General features: G+C 48.5%; 11 protein-coding genes across 11 annotated transcripts; 5 read left to right on the top strand and 6 right to left on the bottom strand.

Annotated features, from left to right (window-relative positions):
- Positions 1-356: 356 nt before the first annotated feature.
- On the bottom strand, positions 357-710 carry MGYG_05285 (hypothetical protein; the record flags this gene model as incomplete). The annotated part of the gene is made up of 1 exon (XM_003172650.1): positions 357-710. The coding sequence occupies one exon, from the start codon at positions 708-710 to the stop codon at positions 357-359; it is 354 nt and encodes a 117-aa protein (XP_003172698.1).
- Positions 711-1,277: 567 nt separating this feature from the next.
- MGYG_05284 (hypothetical protein) lies at positions 1,278-3,434 on the top strand (the record flags this gene model as incomplete). The annotated part of the gene is made up of 2 exons (XM_003172649.1): positions 1,278-1,565; positions 1,653-3,434. The coding sequence occupies 2 exons, from the start codon at positions 1,278-1,280 to the stop codon at positions 3,432-3,434; spliced, it is 2,070 nt and encodes a 689-aa protein (XP_003172697.1).
- A 542-nt stretch (positions 3,435-3,976) lies between these two features.
- MGYG_05283 (hypothetical protein) lies at positions 3,977-4,418 on the bottom strand (the record flags this gene model as incomplete). Its single annotated transcript, XM_003172648.1, has 2 exons — positions 3,977-4,117; positions 4,260-4,418. 2 exons carry the CDS (start codon positions 4,416-4,418, stop codon positions 3,977-3,979), a joined length of 300 nt encoding a protein of 99 aa, XP_003172696.1.
- Positions 4,419-4,993: 575 nt separating this feature from the next.
- On the top strand, positions 4,994-7,756 carry MGYG_09078 (hypothetical protein; the record flags this gene model as incomplete). Its single annotated transcript, XM_003172647.1, has 1 exon — positions 4,994-7,756. The coding sequence occupies one exon, from the start codon at positions 4,994-4,996 to the stop codon at positions 7,754-7,756; it is 2,763 nt and encodes a 920-aa protein (XP_003172695.1).
- Positions 7,757-8,489: 733 nt separating this feature from the next.
- On the top strand, positions 8,490-8,946 carry MGYG_09077 (small nuclear ribonucleoprotein LSM2; the record flags this gene model as incomplete). Its single annotated transcript, XM_003172646.1, has 3 exons — positions 8,490-8,503; positions 8,604-8,854; positions 8,915-8,946. The coding sequence occupies 3 exons, from the start codon at positions 8,490-8,492 to the stop codon at positions 8,944-8,946; spliced, it is 297 nt and encodes a 98-aa protein (XP_003172694.1).
- Positions 8,947-9,580: 634 nt separating this feature from the next.
- Positions 9,581-12,186, top strand: MGYG_09076 (hypothetical protein; the record flags this gene model as incomplete). The annotated part of the gene is made up of 2 exons (XM_003172645.1): positions 9,581-10,513; positions 10,573-12,186. The coding sequence occupies 2 exons, from the start codon at positions 9,581-9,583 to the stop codon at positions 12,184-12,186; spliced, it is 2,547 nt and encodes an 848-aa protein (XP_003172693.1).
- Positions 12,187-12,438: 252 nt separating this feature from the next.
- Positions 12,439-14,163, bottom strand: MGYG_05281 (FAD binding domain-containing protein; the record flags this gene model as incomplete). The annotated part of the gene is made up of 5 exons (XM_003172644.1): positions 12,439-12,762; positions 12,825-13,298; positions 13,352-13,437; positions 13,493-13,606; positions 13,659-14,163. The coding sequence occupies 5 exons, from the start codon at positions 14,161-14,163 to the stop codon at positions 12,439-12,441; spliced, it is 1,503 nt and encodes a 500-aa protein (XP_003172692.1).
- A 483-nt stretch (positions 14,164-14,646) lies between these two features.
- MGYG_05280 (hypothetical protein) lies at positions 14,647-15,013 on the bottom strand (the record flags this gene model as incomplete). Its single annotated transcript, XM_003172643.1, has 2 exons — positions 14,647-14,930; positions 14,989-15,013. The coding sequence occupies 2 exons, from the start codon at positions 15,011-15,013 to the stop codon at positions 14,647-14,649; spliced, it is 309 nt and encodes a 102-aa protein (XP_003172691.1).
- Positions 15,014-16,775: 1,762 nt separating this feature from the next.
- On the top strand, positions 16,776-18,389 carry MGYG_05279 (mitomycin radical oxidase; the record flags this gene model as incomplete). Its single annotated transcript, XM_003172642.1, has 3 exons — positions 16,776-16,919; positions 17,018-18,176; positions 18,268-18,389. 3 exons carry the CDS (start codon positions 16,776-16,778, stop codon positions 18,387-18,389), a joined length of 1,425 nt encoding a protein of 474 aa, XP_003172690.1.
- A 356-nt stretch (positions 18,390-18,745) lies between these two features.
- MGYG_05278 (hypothetical protein) lies at positions 18,746-19,321 on the bottom strand (the record flags this gene model as incomplete). The annotated part of the gene is made up of 2 exons (XM_003172641.1): positions 18,746-18,845; positions 19,131-19,321. The coding sequence occupies 2 exons, from the start codon at positions 19,319-19,321 to the stop codon at positions 18,746-18,748; spliced, it is 291 nt and encodes a 96-aa protein (XP_003172689.1).
- A 705-nt stretch (positions 19,322-20,026) lies between these two features.
- MGYG_05277 (hypothetical protein) lies at positions 20,027-21,481 on the bottom strand (the record flags this gene model as incomplete). Its single annotated transcript, XM_003172640.1, has 1 exon — positions 20,027-21,481. The coding sequence occupies one exon, from the start codon at positions 21,479-21,481 to the stop codon at positions 20,027-20,029; it is 1,455 nt and encodes a 484-aa protein (XP_003172688.1).
- Between the last annotated feature and the right edge of the window lie 73 nt (positions 21,482-21,554).

The raw sequence follows: 21,554 nt of genomic DNA, 5'->3' as shown, positions 1-21,554 counted from the left end.
TCCGTTACCGTTCTCAACGTTCTATTCGTGCACAGCACATGAACAAGTATATTATGTTTACCTCGATGCAACAGCTTCAACGGCTGTTCCCGTAACTGAGTGCTCCATATTAGTTATTCAGGGGCTTTCTGATGAACTTACTACTACCAACTCTGTGGAGCTGAGCTGTTCAAGAGAAAGACGCCTCCGACTTCGCAGCGGGAGGCAAAAGCCAGACGCCGTCCTGTATGCACGGATGTCCCTATCTACTTCCTATCGCCGTCGCCATAGTCAGCAATAATCGTCAATAGTGATAACCACAGGCACATCCGTCTCAGGGGGCCGCGTCGCCTTCGGGCACCTGGGCAGAAGTGATATCACGTGACTGGGCATTGCCTATTTCGGGCATGTGAACGACGTTTCGTATTTTGCGAGATGCTCAGCCAAAACACCGCAAGAACCGCCGTCTCGAGATCATATTTTATTTGCTGCTGGGCCTGTGACCCCGGTGTGACGATGGGCAGGACGCGCAGGACGGGCTGGTGATGGCTGTCTTGGGCGCTGCACGAGTCCACGGGATCGCTTTTTCGATAGAGATGTACGCCAAGGGGATCTGTGGCTGCGCGGCGCTGCTTTGCCTTTCCGATAGGCCGCCTCGCTGTGCGCCCACCAGGCGATGAGTTGTCCACTGCTGGAGAGCAAGGGCCTGCAGCGGGTGATGGGCTGTTCATTGGGCTGCTCGTGTTTGGGCGTGCAGCATCCCCGAATCCAGTATAGCCTGTGTTGCTGGCTGTCTTAAAGCCTCCGCGTCCTCCGTCCGCCGTCCTCCTCGTCTCCCTTTCTCCTTTTTCGCCCTCATTATCTTATCGGTCCCCTCCTGTTGCTGCTGCTCCTGCTGCTGCATCTGCATATATCCAATAATACCCCCCTGGGACTGATTCTGCTTGTTTAGGAGTCAGACACAACAACTCAGGACTCTCTACCCAGTTTGCCCAGGGCTATCCTGCTGCTCAAAATAACGTTGGTTTTATATTTCATTTCTACCCTGCCCTGGCCTCCCTTTCCTTGCCTATCACAAAGTGTACATATGCGACGGGGTAGGAGTACTAACCGGTGACCCTCCTCAGGTTTGCTACACATAACTCACAGGCTGATATAGCCCTTTCCGGGAACACATCTCTGGTCTACTGGCCTTGACGAGGAACCCCCCAGTGAGCCACGGACGGACTGTGTTTGGTTTATTATCTTTGGTCATCCCAACTTTTTCTCCCACCCCGCCTTTTTCTCTCTCGCTCGACATGGCTCTGTCCCTTAACAGTGACGAGCTGTTCGACACGGTGCTCTCCTCCTCTAGAGACATCTTCTGGCAACAGCACTCCTACTCCCCAGAGTCACATCGAGAGCAACTCTGGAGCCAACGTTTGGAACCATTCATGACCACGCCAAATCAGCAGCAGCAACACAACTACACTCACGTCAAGGGACCCAGCGTGGATGAGACGACAGGCCTGTCTGCGAAACGAAGCTGTGAAGACATGAACCCCAGCTCAACCTCCGGACGCCATGCGAGCAAACGACGAGCTACCGTAGGTGATCCGATTTCTTGGTCAAAATATCTCCTCTCCCCTCCAACTGTCTTCTACAGACATCTAGGATTAACATGAAGCATACAGAGCCAGGAACCTATTTTGGACTCCTCTAGCTGCGTTAGACCTCTCCCACAACATTCGGTCTCGTCCCCTTCACGGATCCCGCGGTACTCACCGCCACTTTCAAGGACTGGCAACTCTTCTCCCGAGATCGATGCGCTTCTACCCACCAACACTGCCCAAGAATCTGACGAATCAACTGCTGGCCTTGCGTTCTTCCTGCCAACGTCTACTGCATCGAACTCTCCTTTTGGCCTTGACCTCCTTGAACTGAACCCGGAGCTCCACAGCTTTACGCCTGATCTCTTCGACCAAAAGTTTCTGGATGGAACTCCTGCCCCTATCGATGCTTCGACGAATGGAACTCCCAACACCTCACTTGATCAGAGCCCCTCCACGCAGACACCGCAGCACCAAGAGGCGGTCTCTTCTGGACCGGATTGTGTCGTAACAAACCCCTCTGGCTTCAGTGCGGAGATGAATCGTAGTATTACTACTGACTCATTGTGTGGAGGAATGAACATGATCAGGTTCGGCTCGAACAGATCGGTTTCCAACAATCTGGAGTTTCCAGATCAGTCATCAGCAAATTTCTTTGCCCCGTCATTACAAAAAGACAATGACACAAACTATCCCCTTTCCTTTATGCCCTCTACCCCAGCCCCTTCTGACAGTAACATGACTCATGTTCAATTTTCTCAGTCCTTGCCCGAGTACGGGCCTGGACACTTTCATTCCTCCCTATCTACCTCCCGTACCCGCTCTTCCTCTTCTTTGCATTCTTCGTCGTCGGCTTCATCTACTGAGATGAAGCCTTCTCTATCGAGCGAGAGTCAAGAGTCCTCTCGCTCGAACAACTCAAGGGCTCTGCGGAGGACACATGAGCAGATCGTGCAAGGTACACGAAAGATTGCGCCTAAGGCTGCTGAGAAACAGGGTATTCAGCCCGCAGTGACTGAGCACCGGAAGATCAACATTCCGGCGGCTGACGGTCGATCTCGCGAAGTCGCTATGATACCTAAAGCTTCGGTTCAACGACCTGCTCGTCAAAAGACATACTGCACAATGTGTAACGAGCAGCCCGAGGGCTTCCACGGCGAACATGAACTCAGAAGACACATCGATCGATCTCATTCTCAGATACGCAAAGTGTGGATCTGTGTCGATATATCACCTGACAAGAAATTTCTTGCCAACTGCAAGGCCTGCCGAAATCAAAAACGGTACGGTGCCAATTATAATGCAGCTGCCCACTTGCGTCGCACACATTTCAACCCCTGCCAGCGTGGTCGTGGGGGGCGAGGCAAAGACAGCGAGAAACGTGGGGGAAAGGGCGGCGGTACCCACCCACCCATGGATGTCCTCAAGCACTGGATGGTGCAGCAGGACGAGATTGTTCTCGACAATACTTCAGTCATCGCCAACCCAACAAATAATGATGTTACTGGTGCCGTTGAAAAACCACAAATACCTCGCCGTACCTCCGACGCAAGCCACAACAGCACTAGCGATAGCGAATGTGGCAGCACCATTGCCGCCGTGAGCGATATATTTACAACCGTCGCTGAAGAACAACAGCAGTTGGCCACCCCAGCTATCAGTGCCAAATTCGATCCGTGCGCAACCAATATCGATCAACCAGAGTTCGATCTCTCACCTCACATGCCATTCAGCCTCGATGACTTCACTGCTGCCACTACTCCGTTCGATTGGAGTGATGGCAGCCACCCGGCCGCTCTTGGAGGAGGGTATATCCCAATGGGTCAAGGTATCATGAATACTTATGACCCATCATTTTATCATTAGTTATGCACAGACGATCAGCCAGCCAGTGCTGTTCTCGTCGTCTGTTCTGCTTTGTTTTGTTTTCCTGTCATACCGTAGAGCATCTGATCTACGATTTGACTTGGTTTCGATTCCAACTTGTTCTTTTTACCATTCTCGTTTCCTGTCTGTTTTATGTATCTTGTTTAATCGCTTTATTGCTCATTTACATTGGATGGAGATTGCTGCATATCTCCACCAACAGTTTTTATGATTTGATCTTTTTCTGGAGTGATCACTGGCTACAGTGCAGTGGAATAATCTCACAGTTTCTTTTAAATCTTAGGTCTCAGGATTTATCGCTTATCGCGGGCTGTTCATCACTTTGCTATTTTTGAGGCTTCGTATCCTCCTTCCTCGCTGTTATTATATAATATTTATATTATATTGGTGATCTTCCCCAGCCGTGTACCATTTGGTATGGCTGGGAGTTTTCTTTTTTTTTTCTTAATGTTCTTTTTTCTTTCTCTTTCGACTATCTGTATGAGACAATACTATATATACCTATGTAATGCCATGAGTGACTAGCAAGTGAATGTGTGAGCGCCTTGTAAGAGCCTTCCCGTCTCAATCGAAGCCACCCTTTCCGGCTCTACGGCTAGAATGATCATGCCGCCGCCTCCCATCGATAGATAGAGAAATTTGTCAATGCGAACAGATGGACCCTGAAAGTGTATTTATCGTCAGCGGTTGCATAGAAGTTGAAGAACACGGCAGCATTGCTCCATTGGGCATGAAAAACCCTGCATTCTTCAGGAAGCAGTGCATAAGAGAATGAAGTCGATGGCAAAAATGAAGGCCACTTACAAGGAAGTCATGCGTTGCTCGATATGGCCGAATCTCCGTGTCATTGGGCAGGTCTTCCTCAATAGGACCCTTGCTCAGCGGCAGCGATGCGAATGTCGACTGGGTTAAAAATAACTCCCAATCACCGTGCACGACCACGCAGGCCAAGGCCAGACCCATTATTTCCCGTCTGTTGACGATGTTTAATTGGCCAGAGAGGTTTTATGCTTGTGGGAAGGAGCCAAAGAGTGTGAGTGGGCCTCAGCCAATAGGAAGCAAGTTTCATGCACTGTCCATCACAGGCTAAGCCGCTTTCGGTATAAAGCATAGCCAAAAGTGCTCGATGCCCGGCAAGTGGAAACTCTGCGAACCGCCCATGATATTCAGGCATAGGATGGGCTGGTGTGGTTGGCGGCGGTTGGATCTTGCTATGTATAACTTTCCTATTGATGCACGAAGCTGGCCTTCGTCCCCGCTAGACTCTCCGCTCGAGAGTACTTACTACATATATGCAGCGGACTAGCGCACTCGTCGTTTCCTTCAATATCTACAACTTCAGTTCGCTCTCCGCAGTTCATACCTGTTGATCAGGCCTTTTACCAACTTCTATAATCTTTGTAATTTTCTTATCTCCTAATCGCGCTGGTCGCACTGCACTAATACAGGCATACACTTGATACCCGGAGGCATCTTTACTCTCATTTTCTTTTTTTATCTTGTCAATACCTAACATAACGGTAGCACTGTTGACCAGTATGTCTACCTCTAATATCTCTGCGTCATTCGATCTCTTCGAGCAGGTCTCGAAGTCTCAGTCGGCTGTGCCGCAACGGAGAATCAGTTATGACGACCTTTACGATGTCACGGACGAATCGATGGATGATTCAGATGCGGATGGCTGCCCTTCACTATCCAGCCACGGCGACACCCGCTCCAGCACTGCTTCGTACACGCTCTCATCAAACCGTATGTCAACAGGAACAAACCGGGAGGGAGGACGCCGGAACAGGTATCCTGTCATCATGATTCCGCCGCCCACTTTTAATACCATTCACCAGCAGCACAAGAACTCGCCCGTGCCTCCCACTCCTCCGCCAAAAATTCCTCTATCGCCCATGGTCCTGTCTCGACTTTCTGGGGTTGTCCCGGCTCTCTATGCACCTCCATCTTTGGCAGGCAGTGCAGCCTCCGAAAGACCATCGACCCTTAGTGCACCGCAGACTCCAGATTTGGCGGCTGTGCCTGATGTGGACTGGGATGAAGAGCAGCTCCGTGTTCAGTCAGACTCAGAGGGAGCAGGAGACCCTAGATCGGCAAGTTCTGATATGAGTCCTCAGATCGATATTCAACTTGAACAACCTGAGGATTGGAGCCTTGTTCTGGACCGATTCCCTAAAATCCCAACTCATTATCCGATTGGTAAAGCACCGGAAAGCGAGGACGAAGCGGGATACGAAAGTGAGCAATCCTTGGAAGGTGTTCAACTCTCATCTGCTGCCATGGAGACACTACAGCATATCCGAGTTTTAGGGGAGGATAGTAACGCTTCATCTGCCTCTTCTGTAAACGACCCGTCTGAAATGAACCAATACACCGGATTCCCTGATACTCGTCCTAAGAGCATGAACGATGCTGCTTGTGCTTCCGTGAGCTCCGCTTCCTCATTCACAAGTCTAAGCATCCCATCGCCTGGTGGATTCTTTTCCTCCCTTGATCGACAGGCTCGAAAAACATGGAGTTTAGTTCCAACCAGCAATGTCCCCACGTCCGCTGTTGCGGAAAGGTTCTATGACCTTCCCTGGAATGCTCGTCCCCAGGGCCGTGTGATTGAACAGGTTGTGGAATATCGAAATAGTTATATGGATGACGACGATGATGCCACTGAGGGCCCTCCAACTGCTAAGCGGATAATTGGCTCTGCTCCTCAAACTGCGAGAAAGATCCCTGAAGAGGTTTCCGAATTGGTGCTGAAGCTCGACACTGGCGAGAAGCAGCAAGACGAGGTTTCCGAGTACGATGAATCCTATGAGGAGGGTTTACAGACTCGCGCAATGCAGAGCCTTGACCGTACCAGCACTTGGCTAACGGCACAAACTCAATATATGGCGGCACTGAGCGAGACAAACCCCATCAACAGCCCAAAGGAGACACCGGTCACTCCCATCAATGAAAATACCCTGACTGTCCCGGATATCACTCTCGGCACTACAAAAACGGTTCGCTTCCTTGATACCATCCCTGAGGAATCCTCTGAAAGTCAGTCCGGGCCATCTACTCCACTTCCGCCCCTTCCAGTTGCAGTAAACTCCATCTTCTACCGTGGATTTCAGCATTTCATGCGCACAAGGGGCAGAAATTGCAACAGGGACGCCTTCCTTCATAGCAATTTCCGATACGAAGCGCTCCAAGTTTCCCGCCTAACCATGCGCGAAAAGCATGTAGACAAACTTGCGGGCAAATATGAGCTCAGCAACCCCGTTCGCCCGCCCTACAAAGGCCCATTTTCACAAGCTCCTCGAAACTCTGTCCTCCCTCAAATCATTGCAGACAAAAAAATGTACAATGATGTGGAAAAGGAACAGGATGCCCTGCTTCAGGTCCAGGATTCTCTTTGGGTGATAGATGCTCTCAAATATATCAACGGTGGCCGATTGATCCCCAGCCCTGCAGCCAAGCGCCTTGCAAAGACAAATGTACCTCAAGGTGGCCCGCAGAGTTCTGTCAAGCGCAGAATCAGAGTGCTTGATCTGGGAGGCCAAGCTTCCTGTGAATGGTCTTGGTTCGTCGCACGAGAGTTTCCCAGCGTCAGGGTATACACGGTCGTCACCAAGAAGCAATCAAGGGATATGGCCATCCAAGGTCCACCAAATCACCAATGTGTGCTAGCCCCGAGCCTTTGGAAGCTTCCATTCCCCGACAACCACTTTGACTTGATTTCTGCTAGAACGCTTCACATGCTTCTCCGGTCTACCCGAAATATCATGGTGAACGGTGAAAAAGTCGACGAATTTGAGCTTTGCTTGCAGGAATGTTTCAGGTGCTTAAAGCCCAAGGGATATCTCGAGTTCTTCCTTATGGATTCTGACATCGTTCGTGCTGGCCCATATAACTCCGCTACTTCCGTCGAGTTTGCGTTCAACCTGAAGACTCGTGGGTATGATCCAAACCCTACAAAAACATTCCTCTGGAAACTGAAGAAGTCAAACTTTAATTCTATAAAGCGTGCATGGCTATTCATGCCAATGGGCACCGTTCCGACTGATGCCTCTCAAGTCCCTGGCAGCAGGAACATGGATAGTGCTGGCGATATAGGAAGCACCGCCGATGTGGCAAACATCACAGGGCTACTTGTTGGGTGGATGTGGGAGCAATGGGTACTTAAGCTACAGATGGAGATGGGCCGTGATGAGAAGAGGTTGCTTGAAGAGATGAATGGTGTTTTTGATGAAGGGCGCAAGTCTGGAGCCGGATGGAGGTGCCTGAGCGGTTGGGCTATGAAGCCTTCACGCTCATACTGATGATGGAGCAGAAGCTCGTACGATCCTTACATGTTTTCTCAGTTCATGTCATTCAACAATCCCTACTCATGTCTTCTCCAGCATCTATTTTGATTTGGATACCCCATTTTCCGTTGGCTTTCTCGTCCTTGTCAATCTGTTTTGGACTAATCATGTGGAACAAATCATATAGTCAGTGAGAGTGACAGGCCGCCTCTCCTTAGCAGTATTAGTACTTTTTAGCATAGTCAATGTATTAATGCCTTTGAATATGCAGTGTACCAGGTGTAGCCTATTCGCATTATCCTGTTGCCGGTATGTGCCGAATGGGGCGGGATAAATCAACTGCTCCGCGACTCCTCCATTCATTCCAGTAGAAGTTTTTCAGGCCGGCTGACTATCATCGGGCTATCTGCTCTCTGCTCTCTGCTCCCTTGCTCGTATAATAGACATCATGACCTGCTCATGATTGTTGTCGAAATCTCGATGATCGGGATAAGAAATGGCTGATTAAGCATTTCACAAGATCATATAATAATATTAGTCATATAATCACGTGATATATATTTGGCCCGTTCACCACTAAATGCGATATCGAAGAAACAACGAGGGCGCCTTTTGGAGTAAAGAGGAACAAGAACGAGGCAAGCTTGCTAACACTCCATGCACATCACTTGACTGATTCAAATTGAGCGCTATAGCTCATAACTCTTTGAATTTGCTATAAGTCCTCAACCCTAGTCATCCACCCAAAATGTTATTCTTCAGGTGAGCTGACTTGTGCGCTTCCTGGCCGTGCCGAGGGCGTTTGCGGAAATTAACTGCAATTTCTCCTCCTAACCTGAGTAATACTGACTCTTTTAACTAGCTTCTTCAAGACCCTTACGAACCGCACCGTGACGATCGAACTGAAAAATGATATACGGATTCGTGGCACTTTGAAGAGTGTGGATCAATATTTGAACATCAAACTAGACGATATCGAAGTCCTCGACTTGAACGAGTACCCGCATCTTTCCAGCGTCAGCAATGTTTTCATTCGAGGAAGTGTGGTGAGATATATTGTACTGCCACAGTCTGAAGTTGATACCGGCCTACTAGAAGACGCAACCAGACGAGGTATGAGACTATCTGAAGCTTCCCCATTGAATTTGGAATTATGCTGATGCATTTATGCAGAGGCAGCAAACCAAGCGAATAAGGCGCGGTAATGGAGCGAGGAGACTTAAAATAGCTTGAAAACCGGTGGGCTGTAGGTCCATGCGAGGAAATTCCTGAATGGTGGGAATGCTACCGCATTTGTATTTGGACTATGGTGGTCTCGGCATTCGAGTATGAACTATGGCCGACATCATAACTTTGCTCGGGGAGGGGCATATGAACTCCTCTCTTAAGTGCGTTTCCCTCCACCGGATCCAAATCTACAATAGGGCATTTTAATGATATACTAAAAAATGCCCCTTTTAATGACACAGTTCGCCATGTCAATTGTCGTCTACCTTGTAGGCCTAATTACAGACATAATAGTGCCCAACTGTATAGATTTAAATCGTGAACTGAATTGAGAGACGAGAACAACAACCTGTGTTGGCGCTTCCCAAAATAGCCGCTTAGGTAATATTAAAATCGATTTTACCCACGTGATCTCGCGCTTCGCGTTTTTCGCGCTTCTCGATAAGATAAAAAATTCCAAGAAGTTCGACTTCGCCATGAAAATCACGAAGATGAAGCCTTATGGAGTTGGGCGCAGACGGCGAGATATTCCCCAGTTCATGAAGCACATTATTTCTCCTTAGTTCTCTTTAAGCTTTTAGATATAACCCTCTCGCCACGGCTGCTGTCAATATGCCACCAACACTCACTTCGCCGTTCTTTCGTCCAAATGGTCAAACAGCAAAAAGGCCTTCTCCATTATCTACGGTTCCGAATAAGCCGGCACCAAAACGGAATGGAAGTATACTGAACTTTTTTAAGAAATCCGACACTCCCCCTAAATCTACGCAGCCACGAATTACAGAATTTGGGGTTAGAAGCAGAGGGAATGGGCGGGGCCATCCACGGCCAGGCTTAACTGATGACAGTTCAGGTGGGCTATTTTTCGAGGATGAAACCCCCAGTAACTCGAATGCGGAACCTCAGACGAACGGTATATCCTGCTCTGATGAAAAGCACGAGGCAGCAGATACTCCTTGGCACTCACTATCCAACTCCGCCGGAAACAACTATCAAGAAGATGATAGGTATAATGAGAGTCCTGCATCAGTGAAGAGACGTAGGACTAGCGATGGAGCCAGCGCGGTAGAGCTTAACGCCTCTGAATGTGCTGTCTCTGTTACTATTCTAGATGATGCGGGCGAGCCAGTTTCAGGTCGGGCAGCACAGCGGCTAGAGTGCCAGAACTCGTCGCCTACTCCAGCAACCACCCGTCATGGTCCCTTTGTGGACGATTCCGATAGCGATGATGATATAAACCCTTTAGGTGTTGATACAGGAGACTCAAAAACTGGCACAGATCTTGAAATTCGGCATCCCGCCACACTGTCAATCATTCGGCCTTCAGTTGTGGGGTTGCCAGGCGACAAAGAATTCGATGGCTCTGGCTGTCTGCAAGCCAATGGGGCAGAGAAAAAAATTGATCCGGGCTGCGTTGCTTCAAATGAACAGGAATCAAGCCTCGTACAGAACGAAGACTTGGGCGACTTAGTTGAGATTCTCTCTGATGACGAGGTGACGGTCTGCCCAGTATGCCAAACTACTCTTAGTGGCTTGTCGGATTCTGTAAGTTTTACTTGCTTTCATAGAAAAAGACCCTATCAATGATATTAATGCTGATTCAGGAAGCATCGCTGCATGTAAATGACTGTCTGGACGGCAATAACGGCAACTCTGCGACGACCGCCACAATAACAAAGGATACCCAACCCATGCAGCATCCTCCAAGTGTTTTGAATAGCATGAAAAAGAAAGAAATCCCTCGACCCGGACAGAAGGATCCCTTCTCGTTTTCTTCAGCCTCACTATCCGCGTCTGCCTTCACGAAAATTATGTCAGCAAACGAAGAGGGCACTGCGTGGAGTGTGGCAGCCTCTCGTGAAGAAGCATCTCGGGGAAAGCAGGCATACGAGCGGACATGTCCATTTTACAAAATTCTACCGGGATTTTCCGTAACTGTAGATGCTTTTAGGTATGGTGCCATCGAGGGGTGCAGTGCATACTTTCTGAGTCACTATCACAGTGACCACTACGGTGGACTTACATCGTCCTGGTCTCATGGACCCATTTATTGCAGTAGCGTCACTGCAAACCTGGTCAAACAACAGATAAATGTAAAAGCAGATATGGTTGTTGAGCTTGAATTCGAGCAAAAAACCGAGATACCCGGCACTGATGGAGCGAGTGTGACCATGATTACCGCAAACCATTGCCCCGGCAGCTCTCTTTTCCTCTTTGAGAAGCCCAATGGCAAAGGGAACAATGCAAGGGTACATCGGATCCTTCACTGTGGTGATTTCAGAGCATCTTCGTCCCACATAAACCATCCTCTTCTCCGGCCAAATATCATGGATCCGCTTACTGGCCAGTTAACCCAGCAGAAGATTGACGTCTGCTACTTAGATACGACTTATCTAAACCCTAAATACGCGTTCCCGTTCCAGCAGGATGTTATCAACGCATGCGCACAAATGTGTGCAGGGGTAAACGAAGGTTATTTTACCACGTTGGATGCAGGGAAGGGACAAACGAAAAAGTCAGGGTTCATGACTCCATTTCTGCCGAATAGCCAGAGCTCGGACCGAACCTCCGCGTCAGACCAACACAATCGCGGCAAACTGCTTGTTGTCATTGGAACATACAGCATCGGTAAAGAACGAATGTGTCTAGGCGTTGCTCGCGCCCTGAATTCCAAGATTTATGTTTCGCCAAACAAGAGACGGATATGCGAGTGCTTGGAGGATGATAAACTCTCCAGCATCCTTACATCCGACCCCTTGGATGCCCAAGTCCATATGCACAGCCTAATGGACATGCGCTCAGAGACTCTGTCTGAGTATTTAAAATCCTTCAGCTCACGTTTTTCCAGGATCATCGGCATCAGACCCACAGGCTGGAGTTACCGTCCACGTGGCGGAACACGGACTGACAGTCCTCCCGTCTCTGCGGTTCTATATTCGGAAGCATGGAAACCTCGCTTTTCTGTTAACGACCTTGTACCACAGCGTGGTAGCACGAATGAGGTCGCATGCTTTAGTGTTCCATATAGCGAACATAGTTCGTTTCGCGAGCTGACGATGTTCTGCTGTGCATTACGAATATCGCGTATCATTCCCACGGTAAATGTTGGTAGCGTGAAGAGCCGTGAGAAGATGAAATATTGGATAGACAAGTGGGAAGCAGAAAAGAGGAAAAACGGACTGTATAAAGTCGAGGCCGAACATGATAGCATGTGGTAGCAGTCTGAGTCTGGACTCCCCTGCGATTTCTTTTCTTTTTAAGAGAGATATAAATAACCATATATAATTTCATTTTGGAATAATACCAATGGGCTATGTATTTCCACGTTATTTACATATTCTTCGGTCCAATATGCCACGTTGTATGTACACGGATCCCTGAAATGCTGGGAAAATATGCAGATCATTTGACTCGTCACGGTTTTTGTTCAAATGAGGACTTTCCAACCCCCTGCGGTTGATTTCGTTTCTTTAGCCAAGTCGGAACACACCAGTGGCCCTGTCCTGGAAGAACAGATCGGGGTCAACTGCACGCCTGACTGCCTGAGCCTTTTGCCTCGTTGAAGGAGCCACACGTCCCCAGAAGTCTTGCTCGGCATTCAGGTCGTTTAGATAGAGGGGGGTATATGCCTTGGGCAGCTTGCCCTCATTGGTATATTGCTTTATCATCTCACCCTGAAGGGTATAGTATTTGCGGTTGGCTTTCTCAATTGCGGCGTCTGATGAAGAGCTGTTCCATGAAATGGCAATCTGCATTAGCATGTAGTCGAATTTCGGGTCAAAGCCGGCGACATCCTATTTGGGCAGTCAGGTTAGAATTTATCTTCTTCAGTAAGGATTTATTGATATAAACTTACGCCTCCTGACTCCTTAGCCTTAGTGGTGATGGATCGTGGCAAAGGCTGAAGAACGAAAGAGCTCGCACTACTGGGGATGCCAATAAACTGATCGGTGACATTGTTCAGTGGGTCGAATAAAAAGACCTGGAAATATCGTAGCCGTGCGGGCCTGATGGGTGACGCTGTTTCAGCACTAATAGCGAATCGGCTACCATGATGGATATATTCATCATTGGCAAGCATGAGGCTATGAATAACTCTGTCTCTTGACAGTATTTCGAATAGCTGGGATCTGAGTGAAATTTCGGAATACATCTCCGGAGGAGAAGGTCCGTCGTAGGTCAGGAATACAACCCATATCAATGACGGGTTGCGATTGACGGTTCCAATAATGGACGCCTTGTCGTCATTATTGTACTCTGCGAAGTCTCGGATTGCCCGGGTTACTGCTTCGCTGTGTGCCTCCTGAATGAACATAGTGCCTCCCCAAATCTAGTATGTGTTGTTAGAACTCTGAAATGAGTTTGGATAATGGGGTTAGGTACCTCTGGATCCTGAGTATGAGTCTTAACGGTAAAAGCAGTAACAATTCCAAAATTTCCGGAGCCGCCCTTCATCACGGCATACAAATCTGTGAATCATTAGAATGGAAAGCATTGGTATTCATTTGGCAATTGAGTTCTTACCCGGGTTTGACTTGGCATTTGCATTCACGATTGTGCCATTGGCAAGGACGACTTCAAAGTTAACGACGTTGTTTGCAGCCCAGCCATACTGGCTGCTGAGGAAACTTAGACCACCTACATGATATCAGTTATGGTTAAATGGGTATGAAGTAAATGCTAGACTTACCTCCTAGCAGAAGACCACCGACACCAATGCCACCAAGACGGCCACCCACGACAGTTTGGCCATATTGTTTTAGGCCACCAACAGCCTCTTCCCACCTCAAGCCCGGCCCAAGGACGGCAGTCTGTGTGTTTTTATCGTAGGTGATTTGTTTAAGATTTCGGGTTGAGATCAACACTCCGTCGTGTATGCTGGAGAAAAGCTGATTGGGCGAGTGTCCGCCAGACTTGATAGCAAAACGAGTTGTATTCGACTTCTTGATGGCAGCAACGGCTTTTGCCATGTCTTGAGCATTTTTTGGAGCTATGATGCAGTCGGGGCGGAGGGCGGTGCATGCTGCAGACCAGTAATTCAGTTGTTCAGTTTCATAGTCGGTTGTGTTGGGGAAGTCGACTTCAACGCCCTGTGCTGCTAGCTTCAGGCAGAGCCGATTGTTCTGCCATGAAAAGCCTGCTACAGTCGAGACTCCAAGTAGAGCCACGGCTGCTTTGAGTGCGATTGAATGCATGATGTTTGAGGTATTTGGTCCTTGGATTCCCAGATGTTGCACACAAATAGTCCAGATACCAACTTCGGTTAGGGAAGATAGGGATTCTGGCCGTCATTTTATGTGCCATCTGCTGCTGCCAACACCGCCTGACGACGCTCCCAATCCTTACTCTCAAGCATTGCACGACACATTGGGTTGTAGAAACTAGCTGCATCTGGGAAAAGAATGGCAAGGTGCAGGGATGCAATGAAAAATGGGCCTTGAAAGGACGGACCCGCTCCATGTCACGAAGGCCAGCCACCCTGCGGGATATAAAAAAGTGCGATCTGAGTGTTTCCAGAAAGGCTCCATACGAAAGCGAATCTTAGATCCGCGTGGCCTGGAATATGCAAATGCAACAGTCCATGTTGCGATTTCTATGTATCCCTTTTTCCTGGCTAAATTGTAAAACTGGTAACAATCCATGAGTTACATGGGCAACAATCTACTCTCGTTAATATATCATACCATCTTCGCTTGCCCCAGCTCATTTCGCTGCATTATGCAGGAGTAAGACAGGTCAATTCGACCATCCTTACCGATATCAAGATCGTTCATATTCCATGTTAAGTACTCCGTATCTTTGGGTAGTTCGGAGATTCGAGAACCTGAATCAACTGCACCCAGGGTCCGGCGCAAAAGTATTTCGAGATTCATCCCCGGAGGAGGTGCTTCGTTCGTATTCCAATCCTTGGTAACTGCACTGCAAACAGGGACTCCTAGGTTACGGGCGGTATCCTGGCGGTCTAGCGGAATCGAATCCTAGGAGCATTTCCAATCAAGGGATTCTCCTTTACTCCTTACTCCGTCCAGCAGTAATAGTATGCATGTTTGTTTCTTTCTTAGCCTCTCGGTTCGCGGATTGAGTGCGTGCCGATTGGAGCTTTGGCGACTATACCCGCAAGAGACCCCCATAGAACATATATACACGTAGCAATATAACAAGGCTACGGTCCGGAGTCAAGAGGATCAATCTTGGTACTCTAAACGGCGTATTTATCAAATACTACACATTTCTGGCGACAAAAATCACCGTGATTTTGAGGCCGAAATCCATGTGATTGGCCTAGTTAATCCTTCAACTGTATTCGTACCCAGCAGGATGACAAGCCTTGCCAATAGTCGATTTGGAGATGCATCTCTAATGCCGTCCCTCGTGGCAGCAGAACTAAGCGACCCTGCAGTGTCCGCGGAGCATGTGCAGAACGCATTTTGTAAATTATAAGGCGCATGTCGGATGTATGAGCCATGACATCGGTCCTTTTGTAAACGAACTAAGAGTGCTCTCCATCCACAGCTTGGCGTGCAGTCTATGCAGCCACTGAACGTACGATGACAGAAGAGAAGTTTTCCGTCTTCCCACGCCTTGGGGGGAGCACAGATTTCAAGGAGGACTTAGCAATAATGCCTAGCTCCGACTCCGTAACGGCGGGCATTTCGAACGGCGCCCGTCGCTCTCTTACCCCTTACTTTATTGGGGGAGTCACCACATTAATCAAAAAGATTATTCGTGTCAGTGATTGCTTGACAGCCTCGAAATGGTCTGTCATTTGCGTGCCAATCGGATAACTAGGTCGAGGTGCGTTCTTGCGTATTGCGATGTGGTCCAGAACTAACAAGTCGACTGAGTAGTTACTTTCGTATCTAAGTACGGAGTAACTATGCGAAAGAAGAGCTCGAGTACTCCGTACCCCTAATTCTCCTTTCGACCCATCATTAGCGTGCAAGCGAATATAGTCGTCCATGCAATTGTCTTCCTGGCCGAAGCAGCTCGCGTAAGTAGTGGACATTGGCCACTGGAGCACCTCGCTCAAGTAGCCCAGACTCTGCTGCAGAACGAGATGACCAACCACCCATCTTGTGACCCGAGTCTCTCGTCAATTGATGACAAGAGGCACACTCTCCATGCAGATACTACCGACATTTGGGTTATTCAACGGGCTAAAACTTCGTGGCTGTGTCGAGAGGGCAATGTAGTCCTGTGAAGGGAGCAGGAAGAGGTTCAAGGCATTGGTAGCGAGCCAGGAGCCGCCTGCGCCCATTATGAGTATACACCGGGTCTAAAGTTTCTCCCTGTTAGTCCCATGGCGGTTGTATATCCTCAGCCTTTGCCTTGTTTGCCATACGATGATGGTTGTGCTCGTTATTGCGGTCGAGGTTGATGCTGATGTTCTTGTCAGGTCAGAATATTCTGTGGTGTATGATGTTTAACTGAATAACTAGTGGTCGCTAGCTAAAGTAGTTTGACGGGAGGCATTAGTAGCAGGTGACTAGCTAACTAGTTAATGACTACCAAAAATTAGTTAGTTACATCTGCCGCTGTCAAGTATAGAAAGCCAAAGATAACATCTGTGTATTGTATCATTGACTATTATTATACTGTTGGCCGAGCGGGCGGGTAGACGATGATATGCGCCACATCGTTTAATGGGCAGCCTACACGAGCCAGCCTAGTTAACTGAATGATTAATCGACTTGGCCTTGCATATATTATGATCTTCGAAACATCACGACGGGAATGTTCCCATTACCAGCAGTATTAGCTACTCGAAGCATCATCCACCTCCTCCGTAACACCACATTTATTCGTAATGTCTCTCCCCACGAACCCCATTTCCGCAGAACTCACCGAGATTCTGAAATCTCAGGTCAAATCGTCTGAGATCCTCACGCCCTCTTCTGCGGGGTATGCAGATGCAATAGCCCGTTGGTCTGATGCGGCAGTCAAACCCGCAGTAAGTGGACAGAATACGACACCGTTTGCCCTCTTTAAAGCATATGACGGTGAATTTTTGGCAAAAGGGGTAAAAACTGACGAGACAACGTCGGGTAGGGTGCTGTCATGCTTGCTGCTAATGTGGAAGACATTAGCGTTGCCGTCAAGCTTGCGCAGGAGCACAAGCTGGATTTAGCAGTGAAAGGGGGCGGACATTCTGTTTCAGGGGCAAGCTCAACTGAGGGTGGACTGGTGATTGACTTAGCTCTTATGCGACATGTCGAGGTCGACGTGGATCGCAAAACGATCACCGCACAGGGTGGTTGTCTCTGGGTTGATGTTGATGAGGCTGGTGCTCGACATGGTCTGGCTACTGTCGGGGGCACTGTCAACCATACTGGGATTGGTGGCCTTACCCTCGGTGGTGGGTATGGATGGCTGTCTGCAAAGTACGGTCTAGTCATCGACAATCTTCTTTCAGTGACAATGGTCCTAGCGGATGGCCGGATTGTGAAAACCTCCGCTACGGAGGAACCAGACTTGTTCTGGGCAGTACGCGGTGCGGGCCACAACTTTGGCATTGCCGTCGAATTTGTCTACCGGGTTTACGAGCAGGTGGACCCGGTGTTTTCTGGGTTTTTGATCTTCCCGCAGGAAAAGCTTGAAGCAATTATTGACACTCTTAATCAAAGGATGCAGCAAACTCAGGAAGACTCAGCTACCATGTGTATCTTTGGGACGCAGCCTGGCACTTCTGAACCCATGGTAGCAACATGTATCTTCCATCGTGGAACTGAAACTGAAGGAAGAGAAGCATTCAGGGATCTATATGCCCTTGGTCCCATCATGGATGATGCCAAAATGATGCCCTACCCCATGGTTAATGCACAGGTTAATGAAATGGCTAGACATGGGGGCAGACGAAACCTCCAGGGTCTCTGCTTCTCTCATCCCTTGAGACCAGCCTTTGCACGCAGCGTTATGGACAAGTATGCCGACAAACTGGCAGCAGACCCAGATATGATAGGAACCGCTGTTATTTTCGAATATTTTGATATGAGGAAATGCACGGAGGTGCCCATGGAGTCGACAGCATGTGCTAACCGGGGGGTGACCCTTAACGGGCTACTGAGCAGTAGGTGGACTAACAAAAATAACGACATGGCCAACCGTCAATGGGGAAGGGACATGCAACAGATGTTTCTGAAAGAGAGGGAGCAAACCAATGCCGCAGTGTCCACCAATGAGGTACCTCAGTACATCAATTATTCCGAATGTAAGTCCTATGCATTTTCCCTTTCGTTCGCCGTGCGGTTCAAGGGGTCTGGTATGAAGGAGCTGGCTGACAAGAGTACCTGAAACTGCAGCTAGCGGTATATCCTTTTCACAGATGCATGGTATCCACACCGGTAGATTGCAAAAGCTGAAAGGGAAATATGATCCGACGGGTATGTTTGGCAAAATGTGTCCCATCGTCGCTGCCGATTGATATCGGAATAGCGTGGTGATAGGAGGGCTATCATATCCATTGAACGTCAGGGGGAAACCATTGCTGAGTGTCAAGTTGGGTATCCCATTGAGGCTGTATGCATCATTTGTTTGTATTTTGTAGCTTCATTCATCAATAAATGACGTTAGTTGGCAATTGGATGCCGTTGGTCGTTGGTTGGTCGGCTGAGTCAGCGCGACGACCGCTTTTTTCGTTGGTTAACTCCAACAACCAAAAACACAAACAAGTATAGGCCGCAAATAACGAAGGACTTCGTTTCTTATTAACGAGATGCTCTGTGTTGCTTAAGAGGCTGCTAGATTGCCTTCTAGGAATCGATACGGCACTGGTTATTTTCATCCAGAGCGGAATCTCTTATTGATCTCTTTCGTTCTCTCATATGAGGTTCTGATCGTGTCCGTGAAAAATTCGTCATTGTGGCTTGTGATCATGTTGCTACAAGCGTACCGTTTTCTTGTTAAGTTCATCTTGGTTTCTCCATACTCTTCTATGGATACTCGTCACCAGCACCGCGTAGAAGCGTGAACCCTCGCTGGTGTGGTAAGGTTGCCCACGCCTTACCAACCTCAAAGGTCGATGTCCTATTGAGGATTTATGATTCAGGGCGATCCCTCCACGATACTAGTGACCCCCGGCACTAGTAGGAGGTCGTCGCTCCTGATCATCAGGCCGAGTCGGTGCGGCCATGATCTCTGAAAGAGACCCGTGGACGTCACTAACTGGTCCAAACTCTCCAGCTCAGCCAGCTCAGCCATCTGCCTCTCCTCCCTCTCCCCCACGGCATTCTCTCTGGCCGCAGCCCTGTCCAGTATCCTCTCCCTCCTCCTATCAAAGCACAAATTTGCTCCGGCGATCAACACCAGAGATGTGGTTGCCAGGGCAGTCCACACATGCGGCCAGGTTGCCGCCATGATCTCGCGCTAGGGTGTGTAAGCCTTGGTGAGATCACGGGTAGTTAACTAGTTAGCTTGTTGGTGAAGTTCCGTTCTCTCTTGGCAAAAGCAGTGATCTCCCATTCTCGACTGACGGTGTCAAGGTCAGAGATGAATTCTGCCAGAGTCTGCCATTATGAGCTGAAGGAATGTCTGAAGCGCGCCTGCTTATTTGAACTTGACGTGAAGAACTCTGAGGTTAGAAGGAGCGCCTGGTACCAAATTAGCTGGTCGCGGGTGGATGAGCTGAAGCAAGCAAGTACAAAGTAGTTAATAGCTCTATATCTCAGAAAAGGTACATGGTATATGTCTGGGCATAGGTGCCTGGTTATTTTCACCATGTTTTATATGTCGATTGATTTCTCCGGTAGCTGCCCTCATAGTGAGGCTTTATATTAAGTATAGGAATATGTATACAACAGACTCTACATAGTACCACAGATGAGCATCCAGTATCGGCGCAATAGCCATCACCGTGGGAGATAGACAGCACATATAGACAATAAAGAAAAGAGAGGCAACTACTCGGATAAGACTACCTGAGAAATAATGGACGATAGGAAAATACCTTTGGGGGGTCCTTCGTATTTACGCAATATATGACAGCGAGGGCCAAAGAATATTGCCAAAGATAACCGTGAACTACCTAGATATATAAGGCCTCTCAGCTCCCTAGATTTCCAGCTACTTCTCTTCTTCCACAGCCACAATTTCATCGCAAGTCCTTATCTTTATTACTCTTGCCTTGGGGTTGGTAGACTGTGAACGAACCCAGCTATGCACGCGGTATTCTTCATGGGAAGCGGCGTCAGTTATCAATGGGAAAATAGAATCCGATTGATAACGGTGTAAGGATGAGTAGGAGATGTCCCGGCACTTTTTCAAGTCAAACCCAGGTCTTCCTGAACTAGGGCTACCTTTAGACAAAGTCCGCCAATATTCCCGGAACCAGTCATCACTTAGTTTATTGTGGTCATCAACATGGGGATGTTCATAGGCATAAGCCTGCGCAAGCCAGTCTTCTTCTAAAGGCGAATAGAGTCTTCCTATAGTCCTTCTCACTTTGAGTGCACACCATTCCCGGTTGTTGTTACGGCGGGTGTCGGCTGGTAGTATTTCGAATGATACATGTGTCTTGCAAACCCTGCACTGGTAGGATTCATCAGCCCATCCGTCAGCAAGTTCACTAGAGTTTTTGAATAATGTGTTTGTAAGGACTCCAAAAATTTGCGTGTGCGGGCACATGGGGTAGTCGATGTTGAAGAGTATATGGGCGAAGCCATAGACGGTGATATTCTTGTGTTCGCTTGTAGGAAATATGCGAAGACGATGCTCGAGTACTATTTCAGGAAATGTCGTCATGTCCTCTCCATTCCCAGCCGCGAGTACTAGGTTCTTGACGTCCCTGAAACTCATTCCAGGGAGTGTACCAAGCTGAATGGCTGGCTGAGTCTCCAGACAGTACCGTTTCGACGGGGCCTTCGTAAACTCCTGCTGTGAAAAGCTTGCACTTGAAGGGTGTCTGTCTAGGCACCCTCGACAGCAGTATCCCTTTTTTTGTTCGTTATCATGCTCTTCGAAATAGCACATCTGCTCAAAGCGTTTAGCAGCGACATTCTTCACTGCGAATTCTTGGGTATCAGAAGGGCCAAGTGAAGCTCGGCTGAGAGCGAAGGCAACTAAACCCTCCGTGGCTTCCGAATGCTCATTTATCTGATTCTTCAGGTCTGCTACTCGATTGTAGAGACTGTTATAGTTCTGCAGTGGACACTCTTTCTGTTGTTGGCATTCATGGTTGACATATTCTCTCAGCCGTTCAAACTCAGCCTGCTGTTGATGCCACTTGTACTGCAGGTTCTCTATCTGTAGCTCATACCCCTTTCGTAGCTGAGACTCCCTCTGGCACAGGTACTGCTTCAGCTTCTCACACTCTAGTTGTGTAATTTCCTGTGTTTCTTTGTGATGCTCTTTTTCTTGCTGACACGAATCACATTTCTTTCGTACGCAATGCTGGGAGAGCCACTCTCGAGCTCGAGGTATCTTGAATTTCTCAAGAAACGAGGTAGAATGTCGACGTTGCAGATCACTTGCATCGCAGGAGAGCAACGCCTGCTTTTCTAAATCAGTATCCAGTATCATATTGAACTATTCACTAAAATCTGCATCACTGGCGAAAGCATAGCCATCGGCTAGCCAGATCAGAAACCACTCC

Source organism: Nannizzia gypsea, genomic scaffold, assembly GCF_000150975.2.
Source record: "Nannizzia gypsea CBS 118893 supercont1.4 genomic scaffold, whole genome shotgun sequence".
NCBI lineage: Eukaryota > Fungi > Ascomycota > Eurotiomycetes > Onygenales > Arthrodermataceae > Nannizzia > Nannizzia gypsea.
Note: the sequence above shows the minus strand (reverse complement) of the source record. Positions and strands in the feature narration are given on the sequence as shown.